The sequence below is a fragment of the Streptopelia decaocto genome (assembly GCF_964273445.1).
Source record: "Streptopelia decaocto genome assembly, chromosome: 2".
Lineage (NCBI taxonomy): Eukaryota > Metazoa > Chordata > Aves > Columbiformes > Columbidae > Streptopelia > Streptopelia decaocto.
The window spans coordinates 28,411,297-28,424,979 of NC_138655.1; the positions used below are offsets into that span (position 1 = coordinate 28,411,297).

General features: G+C 36.8%; 1 protein-coding gene across 4 annotated transcripts in view; it reads right to left on the bottom strand.

The window, feature by feature from the left end:
- CPNE3 (copine 3) overlaps positions 1-13,683 on the bottom strand; it is a 29,706-nt gene that overhangs the window by 14,607 nt on the left and 1,416 nt on the right. For all 4 annotated transcript variants that reach the window (XM_082045005.1, XM_082045007.1, XM_082045008.1 and 1 more), the window contains 6 exons: positions 8,412-8,551; positions 7,655-7,834; positions 6,438-6,512; positions 5,915-5,986; positions 4,075-4,158; positions 2,344-2,433 (listed from right to left, as the gene is read on the bottom strand). In XM_082045005.1, the coding sequence (XP_081901131.1) occupies positions 2,344-2,433; positions 4,075-4,158; positions 5,915-5,986; positions 6,438-6,512; positions 7,655-7,834; positions 8,412-8,543 (633 nt within the window). In that variant the 5' untranslated portion in view covers positions 8,544-8,551. The remainder of the gene's footprint in view (positions 1-2,343; positions 2,434-4,074; positions 4,159-5,914; positions 5,987-6,437; positions 6,513-7,654; positions 7,835-8,411; positions 8,552-13,683) is intronic.

Here is a 13,683-nt window from a genome sequence, read left to right on the forward strand (position 1 = left end):
AAGAAAAACTTTTCTGAATATGTATGGCTTAAACTGAACAGCCATTTTCACATCAAGTTTTCCAGACTGAAAAAATCCTATCATATATTCAACAAACAATTTAGATTACTGCTTGCCCACTTCATTTAGGAATAACAAAGTAAAGCAAACAACAAATACAGTTAAACTTCTGAGAGGAATTAGCTTTCTGAAAACAAACAGTAATGTTGAAGTACAAAATGTGATATGCAGATCACAAGCTCTACACTGTGCAGAACACACCTCTATGCTGCAGTTTGCACTACTCTAACATTTTGAATGCACAAAAAATAAATAAAATGCATGCACATGCACTGTATAGCAACTTAAATCTCATACAAGCAGCCACAGTACCAACAGACCAAAGTTAAAGGCAGATGCTGTGTAAAAATTATTTTGAATGCCATAAATTAAGCCAATCAAATACTCAGCCAAGTGCTTCAGTACCTGAAATGTAAAACTGAAGACATGTCCTGAGCCAAAAGTTATGATACCTGTTCACGGTTAGCCGTTATTTCTTTGCCCTTTTAAAGGGATTAAAGTTTGTCTTGCTGAATATATTTGACCCATCTAAGCCAACTTTCAATACTTACTGCAGGCAAGACAGAAATATTTCTTTTGTTCCACATATGCTCTCCTGGACACGCAATAGCACAAAGGAACCACAGGATAAAATTGCATATGTATGTATTTTTCCCCAGCAGAACTAGGCATGCTTGCTCCAGATGAAAGACTCATTTTCAACACAGAAAGACCTCACTGATTGCAAACACACAGAATACAGCAGTAAATGCGGAAGATAAAGAATTGACTTGGTTTGTGCATTGCTGGGGATACACAAACTAAGCCATTAAACAGGTGAAAAGCCACTCATTATGGAAAAGTTGGTGTTTTTACTTACTATAACAAATAGCCCATTATGTGTGCAACTGTGCGCATATAAAACTGTTAAAAGTATTGTTTAATGCTTCAACAACATTATAATACAATTCTGTCTACATTTTAATGTTTGAAGTGATAGCTCCCAGATTTCTAAGTTAAGACATAATCCTACCATCTGTCTGCAAGTCCATAACAACTCCAAGTAAAATCTGTTTCCTCTGGAAATAAACCTGCACTTCTAAGGTAAGATTCGAAAGAACAGACTTTATTAAAATGATGACAGATCTGAGAATAATTCCATCTTAATAGATAATATTTTAATAAATGGCCTATACTTTTAGTATGGCTGTTTACTGAAAAAAAATAAATATATTTACAGAAAAATAAGAGCTGTCACAGTTATTTGGGGGAAAAGGGAAGCAGAAAGGAATGAGAAGGAAAAAAACACAGAAGCAGCAAAGGAAGCAAGTTCTGGTTTTGTAAAGTTGTTCATTAGTCTGCTCTATAATTACATATTTAAATTTATACAGGTGCTTTTAACACCCAGACCTCTGTGGCTATTAAGCATTTTCCAGTACTGCCTCAAGTCATATGACTAAAACCTGTCACGTGCAGATCATGCTCTTATTTTTCCTTCCTAGAGAAATAACAGCTAGTGGTTTGACTAATTTGATTTTGGTTATGTTTTTTGTTTGTTTGTTTTGTTTGTTTTTTTGCTTTTTTTTTAAATGCTAAAGTACCAGGTTCCTAACATGTTTATAATAACTTATAAATGGCACTTGGATTGGTTGTTTAACTTCCCCTAAAGGGAATTCCTGAAGAAAAGCATGTAGAAGTTAAACTTAATTCAATCAAGGTAAGATCTGAAGATAGAGTTAAAAAACAGTCCTGGTAAAACTATCACTTCACAGGTTACCCTGACTTTCTGACCAAGCTTCATTGGAGGACAAAAGTTGCTACATCTAGTATCCATAAAATATATCTGGTCTACATCTGTTATCTCAGCTAGTCTATTAAGCGTAAATAATTGTATCAGGTAGTATATTAAGAATTTAATTAGTGCTCCCTGTTACACCCATAACAAAACATTACAAGATCCTTAACATAGAACAAAGCATACTGCAGCCTTTACCACGCATCTTTCACTATACAGTATCTTAACACCACCAATAATGGCTTATGCAACACTAAAAACTGCATGATCTAAATGAGGACATTTCAAAACTACTTATGATCAACTGGTTTCCCGGACTTTTAAGACCATCTTTTACCGGATAACACATCACAAACCTGAGACTGTTTTTTCCTAAAGCACGTGCATATTTCTGTGACTTTCAAATAAGAATAAAAAAGAGGCCATAACTAGAATAGCACATCTTCCATTTATTACATATCTTACTTTTTTCCACATGTTGATTCATACACACATTTCATATACACTACCTTGATTGACTTATCCATGTCACTGTAACAGAGAGAATTGAGAGAGATTTTGAAGGGTCTCCAAACAGGATTCAGGTTGTTTTTAATAACCTGTAAAAAAAAAAAAAAAACAACAACAACAACAAAAAAAGTCAGACAAGTAGTGTTCACAAGAGTGGAAAGTAGTTACTGTAATTGGTGATACTCTCATGCCATGATTTTTTTAAGTTAACTACTGCTGCTGTCACTCCCTTCCTGCAATCCAAATCCAAACATACAGGACATAAACAAACTAAACATTCCTAACATGCAGAACTCTTGCCCAAAAGAGATGGCATCCTTCAACTCCCTATCCTCCTACACTGCACTAGGATCTACTTTACCATTCAGCTCCTATACCGCAAAAAGTTAAATTTCTTTATTGTTACATAAGTATTGGGTTTTTTTTAAAAAAAGCACAGACATACATACATACACGTAAATATATATAAAAGCGTGACTTACCAAAAAGATACGGAAAAAGATTACACCAGAATTTCTTAATATATCGGTGCCCTAGAGATTGCAATTCACTCCACTTTATATTTATTCTGACATTCTACTTATGGACATGTTCCCTCAATAAATTCATTATACAGTTAAGCAGAAACAATGCACAAAGGGAAAGAAAGACCCTGCTGCACACAGTGTCTCAAGCTGAATGCTAAATAAGTGATATTTAAGAATACTGAAGGATCTTCAGAATTTGTTAACTAGAAAGTATCTGTAATATACCCAATACACCAAATAATGATCTTAGAAAGCACAAGAAAATGCAAGTAACAAGCAATACTTACTTAATCATACTCGTAATAGTAACACTTCCAGCACTGTAGGAGTGCAGAGAAAAAAATTTCTCTTTTGAAAATGAAACCAGTAAATAATAGTTAATAACATGAAAAGGTTTTAAAACCTGCAACATAAAAATCTAATCCTCCAGACAGTTCCAGGCTGGAACAGTAAATTCTGGATCCGTTACTGCAATTGAAGACAACTGTAATCCTCATAGAAAAGATATGTTTTACATAGAAGAACTACCTCATGAGAGAAATAGGTTTTATACATCTGACACTAAAAGGATTTGTACTTCTTCAACATCTGTGCTTCAAAATTAACACGGTCACCGCCCTGAATGCACACAGAACCTCAGCAGCGACCAGAGCCTGAGCCTCCACCACTGTGAGACATTTGGAACCTCCTCCTGGGTGGAAGGAAGGCTGCTGCTGCTGCTGCTGCTGCTGCTGCTGCTGCTGCTGCTGCTGCTGCTGCTGCTGCTGCTGCTGCTGCTGCTGCTGCTGCTGCTGCACGTTTCCCCTCACTCAGCACTAACCTTGGCTTGCCCTTGCTGTGCAAGCATTGGGTATAATTACCTTAATTAGCAAACAGCACAGCCAGGTAACACTGACATAAGGACCACATAGGCACAGAAACGCCCAAGTTCTAACCTCAGAGGAGCACTGAGACACACGTCCCTGTGCACAATATTTGGAGGGAAAAGAAGAAGTTTTTGCCTTTAAAAATAGGATGACATAAACAAAAATCAGAGTAAGGCAGGCTTCCCATCCTATCAGAAAAATCAGAGGAAGAGCTGAGGTGATTTCTAGCTGGTCTGCATGTCAACTACCAGACCATTCTCTTCTTCTTGTCAGGCACTGTGACACACTGGAAATCAAATAACCTAAATCTCTAGGCTGTTTACTGAAAATATCCTACCTCTGTTCTGTGAACCATCACCCAGTTTCCATCTCCAGTCTGCTTGTGGAATTCCAGATAAGGATCTGATTTTCCAAAAAAATCCTGTATTTAAAGAACACATAATTATCCCAGAACAGCCTGTGGCATGAATTCCATTAAAAGCTAGTTAAAACACACTTAGATTAACAAAAACACTAAATAATCAGGGAACACGAAAGCTTTAGATGAAGAAATGCAAGTCTGACTATATTACAACCTGTGAAAGAGTGGAAGAAAACAGGGCATATCGGTCAATTGAGGATAAAATTTCTGCAGTGTCCACATATGTAATATCTGACAGTTCAAGCCAAAGAATACTTATACTAAAGAGCACTATGATGGATAGTTAGGAAACTAAGGATTTCATCCAGTTCAAAAAAATATCACTAAATCAAACAGAAAAAAAAAAAAAATCTTTTTCTTTGTTGTTTGTTTTTAAAAGTTTTAAAAGCCCAAAAATACGTAACATAACAGATTTATACATTCCAAGTACACTCTTCACCATTTATTTGAGAGCGCTAAGAGCTAATAATTTGGTATGTCCATTGGTTTGAATATTGCATAAAACTCCCTGATCTTTATGATTAAATGTAAAGATTTACATTTAAATGGAAGCATGCTATTCACAGAATATCCCTACAATGCACTTTTCTTATTTAGAAACATGTTATGTTTCATTTCAAGAGTCAATGGAGTTACTCTGAAGCAATTTTTCTTCAGTTTCTTTTTTTGTGTAAGAAAAATATTAATGGATGTCACGGAGGCACCCCGAGGTTAGTTTAAGGGACAACAGGGTCCAAAACAACTTTTAGTAAACCGGTGAGAAACAGGGTTTTAGCACTCCAAAAGTGACTTAAATACAGGTTCGGATATCAGTTGAGGAAAATTATTAAGGGGCAGCAACTAATACAACAGGCGGTCCACAGAGTGCATGCACATGACTTCACCCAAAACAATGCCGGAGCCGTCCCTGAGTCCCGGAGGAGTACACACTTGCCTGAACACGATGTGGGTTTATTTTTAAAGAGATACACGTACTCGTAGTGAGTACAGAAAGTGTACACTCGCGATTCTGCGAGGGTAAATTTATAATATACTCGCAATCCTGCGAGGGTTAATTTACTTACACGTGCAAACGTGCACGGAATATTACACGTGCTTATGTGGAAGCACGGGAGGAAAATACACCCGCGAATACGCGAGGATTAATTTTACAAGTGCTCATATTGAGCACGGAAAGTTACACGTGCTCATGTGCACGAAAAGTATAAATATACTCGCAATCCTGCGAGAAGTTTTACTCACACCCGTGGCGGCAAGGCAAGCGGAGTCCCCATCCCGGGAAGGGGCTCTCGGCAGCAGCATCTTGCTCATGCTCCGAGAGACCCGCGACAATGGGCGGAGTCTCGACGAGAGTCCTGTTTTTATACTGGCTGATCAGATCTGACTGTAGGCATTCCAGAAGCTTCTCTGCACCCCCACCTGTGGGGTGCCCCTGAAGCCTCCAAACATCCCCCACACTGGCCACAGGCACCCAGCGGCTCACTGGCGCCTCGGCACTCCCTTCTCCGAATGGCCCTGGCCAGGGTGCTCTGGGGCCAAACAAAAGAAGCTGTTAGCCTCAAGTAGCAGAGAGAGAGGGAGATGTGCATACTCCTTCCATACTGAAGGAGGGAGGGGGAGAGAGGGGGGTTTGCAACCTGCCACAATGGATTTAATTATTTTAGAAAAAAACAAGAAAAAAACATTTTATTTTTTCCTGCTTTGACAAGATTCTGATTTTACTACTTTATCAAAGAGACAGAAAGTACTTAAATACCTTATTGTCCAGTTTCCTTGCTTCTACTTCCAGTATAACCACCCTGTTATCCTTTACTTCTTCTGCTGTAATCTGGACAGGCAAAGAAAATTTAAAAACTCATTTTGTATTCAGGAACTACATAGTTTTCTTATATATACAACACTCCTATGACAGGTCCATTTAAAAAAATCATGTTTTCTCACAAATGAAGCATTAAAAGTTGGGTGGGGGAAGGGAAGAACAATTTGATTTGACATTGGGATTCACTAGAAGATGACAATTAAAGATACTGCCCAAATAGTAGCAGATCCAATGCCCTAATTATTTTGATGGATGCAATTAAACTTATAGAATCAGAAGGTGGGCTGCTCTCCTTTTGGATGACAAAGAAATATTAATGAGGGAAAAAATGCTTCAAGATACTTTTTGCAGCACTGTAGTTTAGACACACTGTGTTCAAGCTACTAACAAACAAAAAAAAATTCCCCCTAAAATATTTAAGGATAATCACTGAAGAGATTTACTGTCTTAATTGTCTTACCGTAATACTTCCTCTTCCAGCAGGTCTGCCATTTTTAAGTACTAATGGTTTTGTTAGAGTTCTGCTAGAAACTATCTGCCAAGACAAAATTTGAGTATCAAGCATCATTAACCCAAATTTTTGAAGGAATGAGACAGTGAGATATTTTCATTTTTCCTTCATCATGAAGATGACAGCATTACATTCACTTCCCCTGACCACCTATGAATAAATAGGTAATACTTGATATACTTCAAAATTTTAAAATACATAGGCAGATGAACAGATGCAAAGTTTCAGGAGCAATATGAAATAAAGTGGTTTATAGTAACATGATACACATACATGGACAAACATAACACCTGAAGTTTCCATCTCAAATTGTTATGAAGTTTTTCATACATACTATTCAAACACATGTAAGCTACATTTTAGAAAGGGCTTCAGCAAACAGATGTATAAACACAATGTTTGCATGCAAACGAACATCAGCCTCCCCCTGCACTGTTTCTAGTTGATTTTATTTTATCCTCTTCAGGCAATGCTTTCTCAGAAGCATGTCTAACTCATTCTACAGGTCCTTCTTTACTTTAAGAATGAATAATTAATTTTAAATTGTTACTGAATTTCATTTTCCAACACCTCCATCTTCATAATGCACTTAAAATAAAAGGACTTTAGACACAAGGGAAGAAAAAACCCAAGAAGATTGTGATGAGAAGAAATGCCTTCAAAGGATCTATCAGAAAGAACAAGTTAAAAAGAAGTTGCCTGACTGTGATAGCACCAATAGCAGAATTTGACAGGGAAACAGAAGCGAAATCAACAGTAGGCAGAACCAGAATCACTGCTTGCCTTGAGTGGAAAGCAAATTACAAGGTTAACATGACCCTTGTGAACACTCCCATGTTGCTATACACCTATTCTCTTTCCACAGAGCATAAAAATAAGAATAGGAGTATCAGAGTAAATAAACAGCAACTACTACTTTCTGCTCACTGACAGTCCACTTACTTTCAGACATTCACCATTTGAGAGTACATTTCAGGATATCATCTCAAGACCTTTTGCAAATAAAATATATATACACTGAACTGAGGCTTGAAAAAACAAATGAAGGGAATCCTATTAAATTTAAGAGTACCCCCTACTATACAACATAGTTATAAATTTAAGATAAAATAATTGCATTAACTCATATTTTCTTAATTCTGAAGAAAATCAGGCTGCATACTTACTTGTCCCAGTGTACACTCAAATTCTCCTAAGAAGTCGTCATCACTCAGATCAAAAGTTTTGTTATCGATGTCATATATTCCAAATTTAAACTTCTGAACAAGCTCAAAATAGTAATCAACTAGGAATTTCTTGGCAAACTTTGGGTTCAAGGAATTCTTAACTCTTTCTGTGCGATCAACCTGCATTTAGAAAGATATTGCTTTATCCGATATTTCACCAACCAAACAAGTACTCAAATCAAACAACATACTATTAAAGACTTTAAAAAGTTCTTCTTAGGGTAAAGACATATTCCTACAAACCTTTCATGAAATATAAATGACCACACTGTATTACAAAACCCACTGCTATAGGCCAAAGATATTTGAGGACCTGTTTTTCTTTGTTCCTGGCGAGGAATATCTACTCTTGCATACGGAAGACCAGCATAAAAATGGTAAAATGTCATATCCAGGATAAGACCTTAGTTTTGGAGTACTATATTTATAAAAGCACATTTTATGTGTTTATGTGGAAGGCTTCTTCTGTTGGTCCACACATGGCTGGGGGAACCGCTAAAAATCAGACAGGTGTAAGAATTTATTAGAAAACTATTATTAATATTCTACCTGTGTAAGTAATATAATTTAAAGAAAAGTATTCAGAGGTGCTGGCATAAAATTAAAATATTTTAATGAAATCGTACACTTCAGTGTTTTAAAAGGTCCAACAAGTTAGACTGTTTTTAGCAGATTCAGGAGAAGCGTCACACTGTACCTCATACCACTGCTGACCACTTGTGTTCTGGAGAAGCACACACAGCGGGTCTGACTTGGATCCAACATCTTTATCCAAGAGATTGGTGCAGGAAATAGTCAGCTCCACCTTTGTCACACACTGTGCCGCCATTTGTTAATCTAGAAAGCAGCAACAGAAATCATTATTTTAAAAATAGACTATAAAGCAAACAATGGGATTGTCACAATGCATTAATTCTCTGACTGATCATTAGAATCATTAGCTTGTCAGGAGAGAGATTTGAAGCTCCAAATGCAAATTTAAAGATTTATGATGTACCAACATTACAGTATTACTGTCATATTCTTGGCTTTGTAGCATAGGTGTAAAACTTTGTTTCAAAATCCACACATAAGATCAGGTTTCTTAGAATGCTTGAGGAACAGGATACACAAGAAAGAAAGTACAGTAGTTTGAACTACTGACAATAAAACTTCACAACCTTTAAATTACATTTTGTAAAACGCACATGAATTCCAGTATCGTATAACGTAGATATTAACAATATTTTAATGACTAAGGAAAAAAATCATATGATATACTCCTCCACCAAATCTTTATAACAAAATGCTGAAGCCATGAAGATGGCAGAATTGGAAAAGGAGTTTAATGGATGAACAGGTGATCATGCTTTAGTAAATCCTAAAAAACAACTACAATTTTAAATAATAAGGATAAACGACTCTGAAGTCAAGGAACGACCCAGAATGAGGAGGAAGTGTTCTTTCTGGAGGTTTATTTAAAAAAAAAAAAAAAAAACAAAAAACACAACTGAAAGCTTTCTCACATTTCCTCCTAAGTATCTCAGTTATTCTCCACTGGAACTGAAAAGGCGGGCAGATATTAGGAAACTACAGAGACAACTTCATTATCAATTATGAACCCCACTCTGGGATACCATCTATTTGCAAGTCTAATTAGGTCTGAGCAGCAGTTATTTTCTATATATAGAAAAAAAAAACCTCTACAATTATACTCCTTGGGAATACAGTTGATTATTCCCAACACCTCTTTGGGAGGTGAACCTCTACAGTACAATTGCCCTTGACAGTCAACAGAATGAGGAAGGCATCTGCTTCTCTCTAGCCACTTCACTTGCATTATACACATATAGTGTACTTGAACACGAAACTTTACCTAACCCAATCCATCTCTCTTCCTTTCACTGCATTCACATGACTTTTGCTGCAGGAGAACTTTTTTTAGAGGTAAAAAGGAAAAGGAAGATGGGAAAAAGAACGATGAACTGAAAACAGGAGAAAGAAAACACTGTGGGCTGACAGAATTTTCCTGAGGCTTCCTGTATTCCACACACACAGTTAACGTGTTGACTCTCCATCTCTGTCTTGCTATCTCAGAAATGGACCTTTTGGAGAATGAAGTAAATATAAATCAACTGTAAAGGAGCCACTTAAACATCTGTTATTGTTAAGAAGAATGTCAGATTCATGGAAATGCTCCTGCACCTCCCAAACACCTAAACATGATTCCATCTTTGAGTATCTTGCTCCCATGACTTTACCAAGTTTCAGTCACTGTCCTTGAGGAAAAAAGAAGTGAAGCTCCAAGTTCTAAGTATTTAAATTGTTTTTAAACCAATGTTTTTTAGGCTAGGAATGCATACCTTTTAAAAGTAGTCTGCTCCCTTTTTCCTGGTTCTCTTTTTATACTGGTATTTTCCGTTCCCTATTGCTTTCCTGGCTGCCAGACAGAGCTCATTAACAGTCAGTGGCTTTGCCCACAGAATCCAGTGCAGACCAGTGCACAATTCCGTAATTGCAGTTTCCAGAAAAACAACTTTCTGCTGACAAAATTATGCTTTAATACCCACCGATGCTGCAACAGCAAGTAGAAAGGGTTTTCACTAAATTCAACAGAATTCAAACTTGCATTGAGACACATTTCGTCTCCTCCTCCACATGTCACTGACTCTTCCACTATGCATCTAATGTGGGAAAAGAGCAGATTTAGCAAAAGAGTTGCTGTGCAAAAAGCATCCTTTAACACACAGAGAAAGGAAGAATAAAAAAGCTGCTCCCCTGCACAATATTCTAGATACATGACTGGATTACTTGCACATTTGGGACAACGGAATAACTTCACATGGACAGATGATATTGTTTGGTCTCTGGTGGGATGAGCCTTGACTGCCAGGAAATTACATCACATAACAAGAGACTTATTTATTCAATTAGTTATTGTTATGAAAGTAACTATGCTCCCCATTGGCCAAATATAATTAAAACCTCTGCTTTTATCAAACTATCAACTGTTTGTCCTCCATGCAGGGTACACCATGAAGTGAGGTAAAGCACACCAGAGTGGGCCCAGATGACAGCTCAATAGTCCTTTTTATTAGAATAGCTGGCTTTAGTGTCACTGCCTTTGGTCACAAGTCTCAAACCTGCTCCGATATAAGCCTGTGCTGTCACAGAACATTTCCTAGATCCTGTGAACTACTAAGACCAAAAATCCATATTTTGTAGTTACCTCAAGGCCCAGACGGACACAGAAAAAGCAGGAGAAACATTTCAGAACTTGCTAATAAAGTCTATTCCTGATCAGCTAATCTTCGCCTTAATGCTACACTTAAGCATTTTATGTAAAATGTGCCAGACTGAAAAAGTCAGTGCCACACGCAAGAAGTGGTCCGATCTTTCTTGGACTATTAAGTACTTCCCATGAACCTGGACAGACAACATGGAAATAAATTAAGTTACATTACCAAAGAACACATTTGGAATTCTACTTTAAAAAAATCCCCCAGAAACTCTTAATTTTGACTTCTAGGATGCCTGTTCACAAGATGACTTAGAAAAAGCCATTTCTAAATATCCTTCCATTGACCTTTTTTTCCTGAATATGTGTGTTCACTCTTTAGGAATATCTTTAACGCATCCTTCTCACACAAAAGGATTTTAAGCATTTTGGGTGATGTTTTGATCCAAGTGAGCTAAACTATAAAAGATAATATTGTGCCCTGAATAATAAAATTAAGAAACAAAGATTTCCTGACTTCAAAATTTAGTTCTTTTAAGCAGACAGGATTCATCAAAGAGAAAATGTATTTTCTGCATATATGTTTTATCTAAGTATTTTTAGGTCAATTACTTTACAGAAAACAATTTATCAATTATGTAATTTAAATAGTATCTTAAATGGTGTATTCTTCACTGCAGTTTCTCTGTGTAGAGCCACTGACTGACTCTACATAATTAACATTATCCAGAAGAAAGAAAAACTTGTATCTCACTAAAACTTGCTGTGTTTTACTGCAGAAACAAGAAGCAAGTGAGCACATGTTTTAGACTAATCCTTCCTATAGTCCATTTCAAGTCTGGCATGTTGTAACACTTCATGGTTACAAAAAACAGTTCTTAAAAATTAGTTCATGGTTAACATACCTCAGAGGTCTGCCTCTGGGTTTCTTGGTAGAAAACTAAAGCTTCAATGGTAGCGTTAAAATGTGAAATGAAAGGAAATTAAAACCGATAACTGTTATCCCCATATATCAATCAAAGAAACAAGTTCAAATTTATATACTTTGAGGAACTACAGCTCCTCTCAAAATACATAACTTGTCCAACAGTTTCATGTGTCCATGACAGCAGCACTGTAAATATTATTTAAGGGAAACTCAGAGCCTTTGTTAGCAAAGAAAGTAAAAAAATAAAATAAATTAGATATTTCAAAAGTCCAGCAAGAAAAGCCCTTTAACATTTTAAGAACAAAGATCAAATTTCCTTTTTCTTGTCCTATTCATTTTTTTTCCAATAAGATGTAAAGTAAGTAGACCAAAATCAGCAGCTTACAAGCTCCCAATGTGGCTTACACTCTAAGAAACCTATGCTTTCCTATACTGATAAAGGCTGCCTAAGAAAAACACATAAAAACACTACCCCACAATGGTCCAGCATATCATTTTGTATCTCAGCATAAAAAATAACACTAACTTCAAACTGACAATCACAAAGTTACATTTTACTATAGCCCAGATGTATTTCAAACCTTACTATAGGCAAAGAAGAACTCTCCAGTCAGCTGTCCTGCAATTCTGTACTGCAGCAGCTACTTGTGCTCTGCATTCAGTGTGCTGGGAGGCATCATACATGCTCTGCATGTATCTGGGCAGTGGCTGTGAACATGGGCACACAGCAATCACGCTGCTTCCTGGAACCATCAGATTATTGCCATATGCTAATCACCTACCATGAAGACTTGCTAACAACCCTCCCGGATGTGAGAAGCACCAGAAGCAAGTTGCCACCACTACAACTAATTCAGCTGGCTCCTAACTGTGCCTTGGATAAAGCACTGAGGGAACATGTGCACTCGATCCAGCTACAGGATGGATGGGAAGGATCTACAGGAGACAGTCCTCTTTCATCCACAGAAGAAAGTATGAAGCAAGTGATCCAAATCATTAAGGCTATGTCTTAAACAGCTCAGACCCAGCAACTCGGCCCCAAAACTCCAATATTCAGAAATCCTCCACATGCTTAATAATGCCATTTTTAAATACCTGAGCAACAGCATCTCACCTAAACATTCAAGACAAACCAAATAAATTAAACATAAAACAGTAAAGAGCACCATAATTCTACTTCCTGTCTACTCATTTCCACAAGCCCCACAACTTCAAATGTGATGCTAGAAGGGGCCATCATTAATCTTAGCCCAATCGATTCAAGAACAGAAGTAACTTTGTCGGGTTTAACAGAAACTAATACTTACAAATACTAACTCAACCGCGTATTATTTGTGTCATAAGAGGATCCTGACTTTAACTGAAAAACAAACACAATAAGAAGAAAAAAAAAAAAAAATCTTACTACTTAACTTTGTCCCTAAAGGAAACCATGGTAATGATAGCATCTGATTCTAAATCAGAATAAAGGACAAAAAAGAAACTGAACTCCACTCCAAGTAATAACATGGAGTTATTACTTGTGGAGTTGAGATTTTAGTTGTATTACCCCTGAAAGAAGGATCTTTGTTGTTGTTTGTACAAAACAGCTAATATGGCTCCCCTCTAGTCTTAAATTCTGGAGAAACAGTAACACCTTCAACATAACACAAGGCTGTAAAAACACCGTGGTACAGCACTGCTACCTTGGAATTCTGGCAGATGACATTTAATAATGGCTTAGTTACTCAACCTACCAGAAATGCACTTTTGCTTTCAACAGCTGAACTAAAATTAGTCTAACAGTCACATATAATGCATTTATATAGATCAATCCTGAGATAT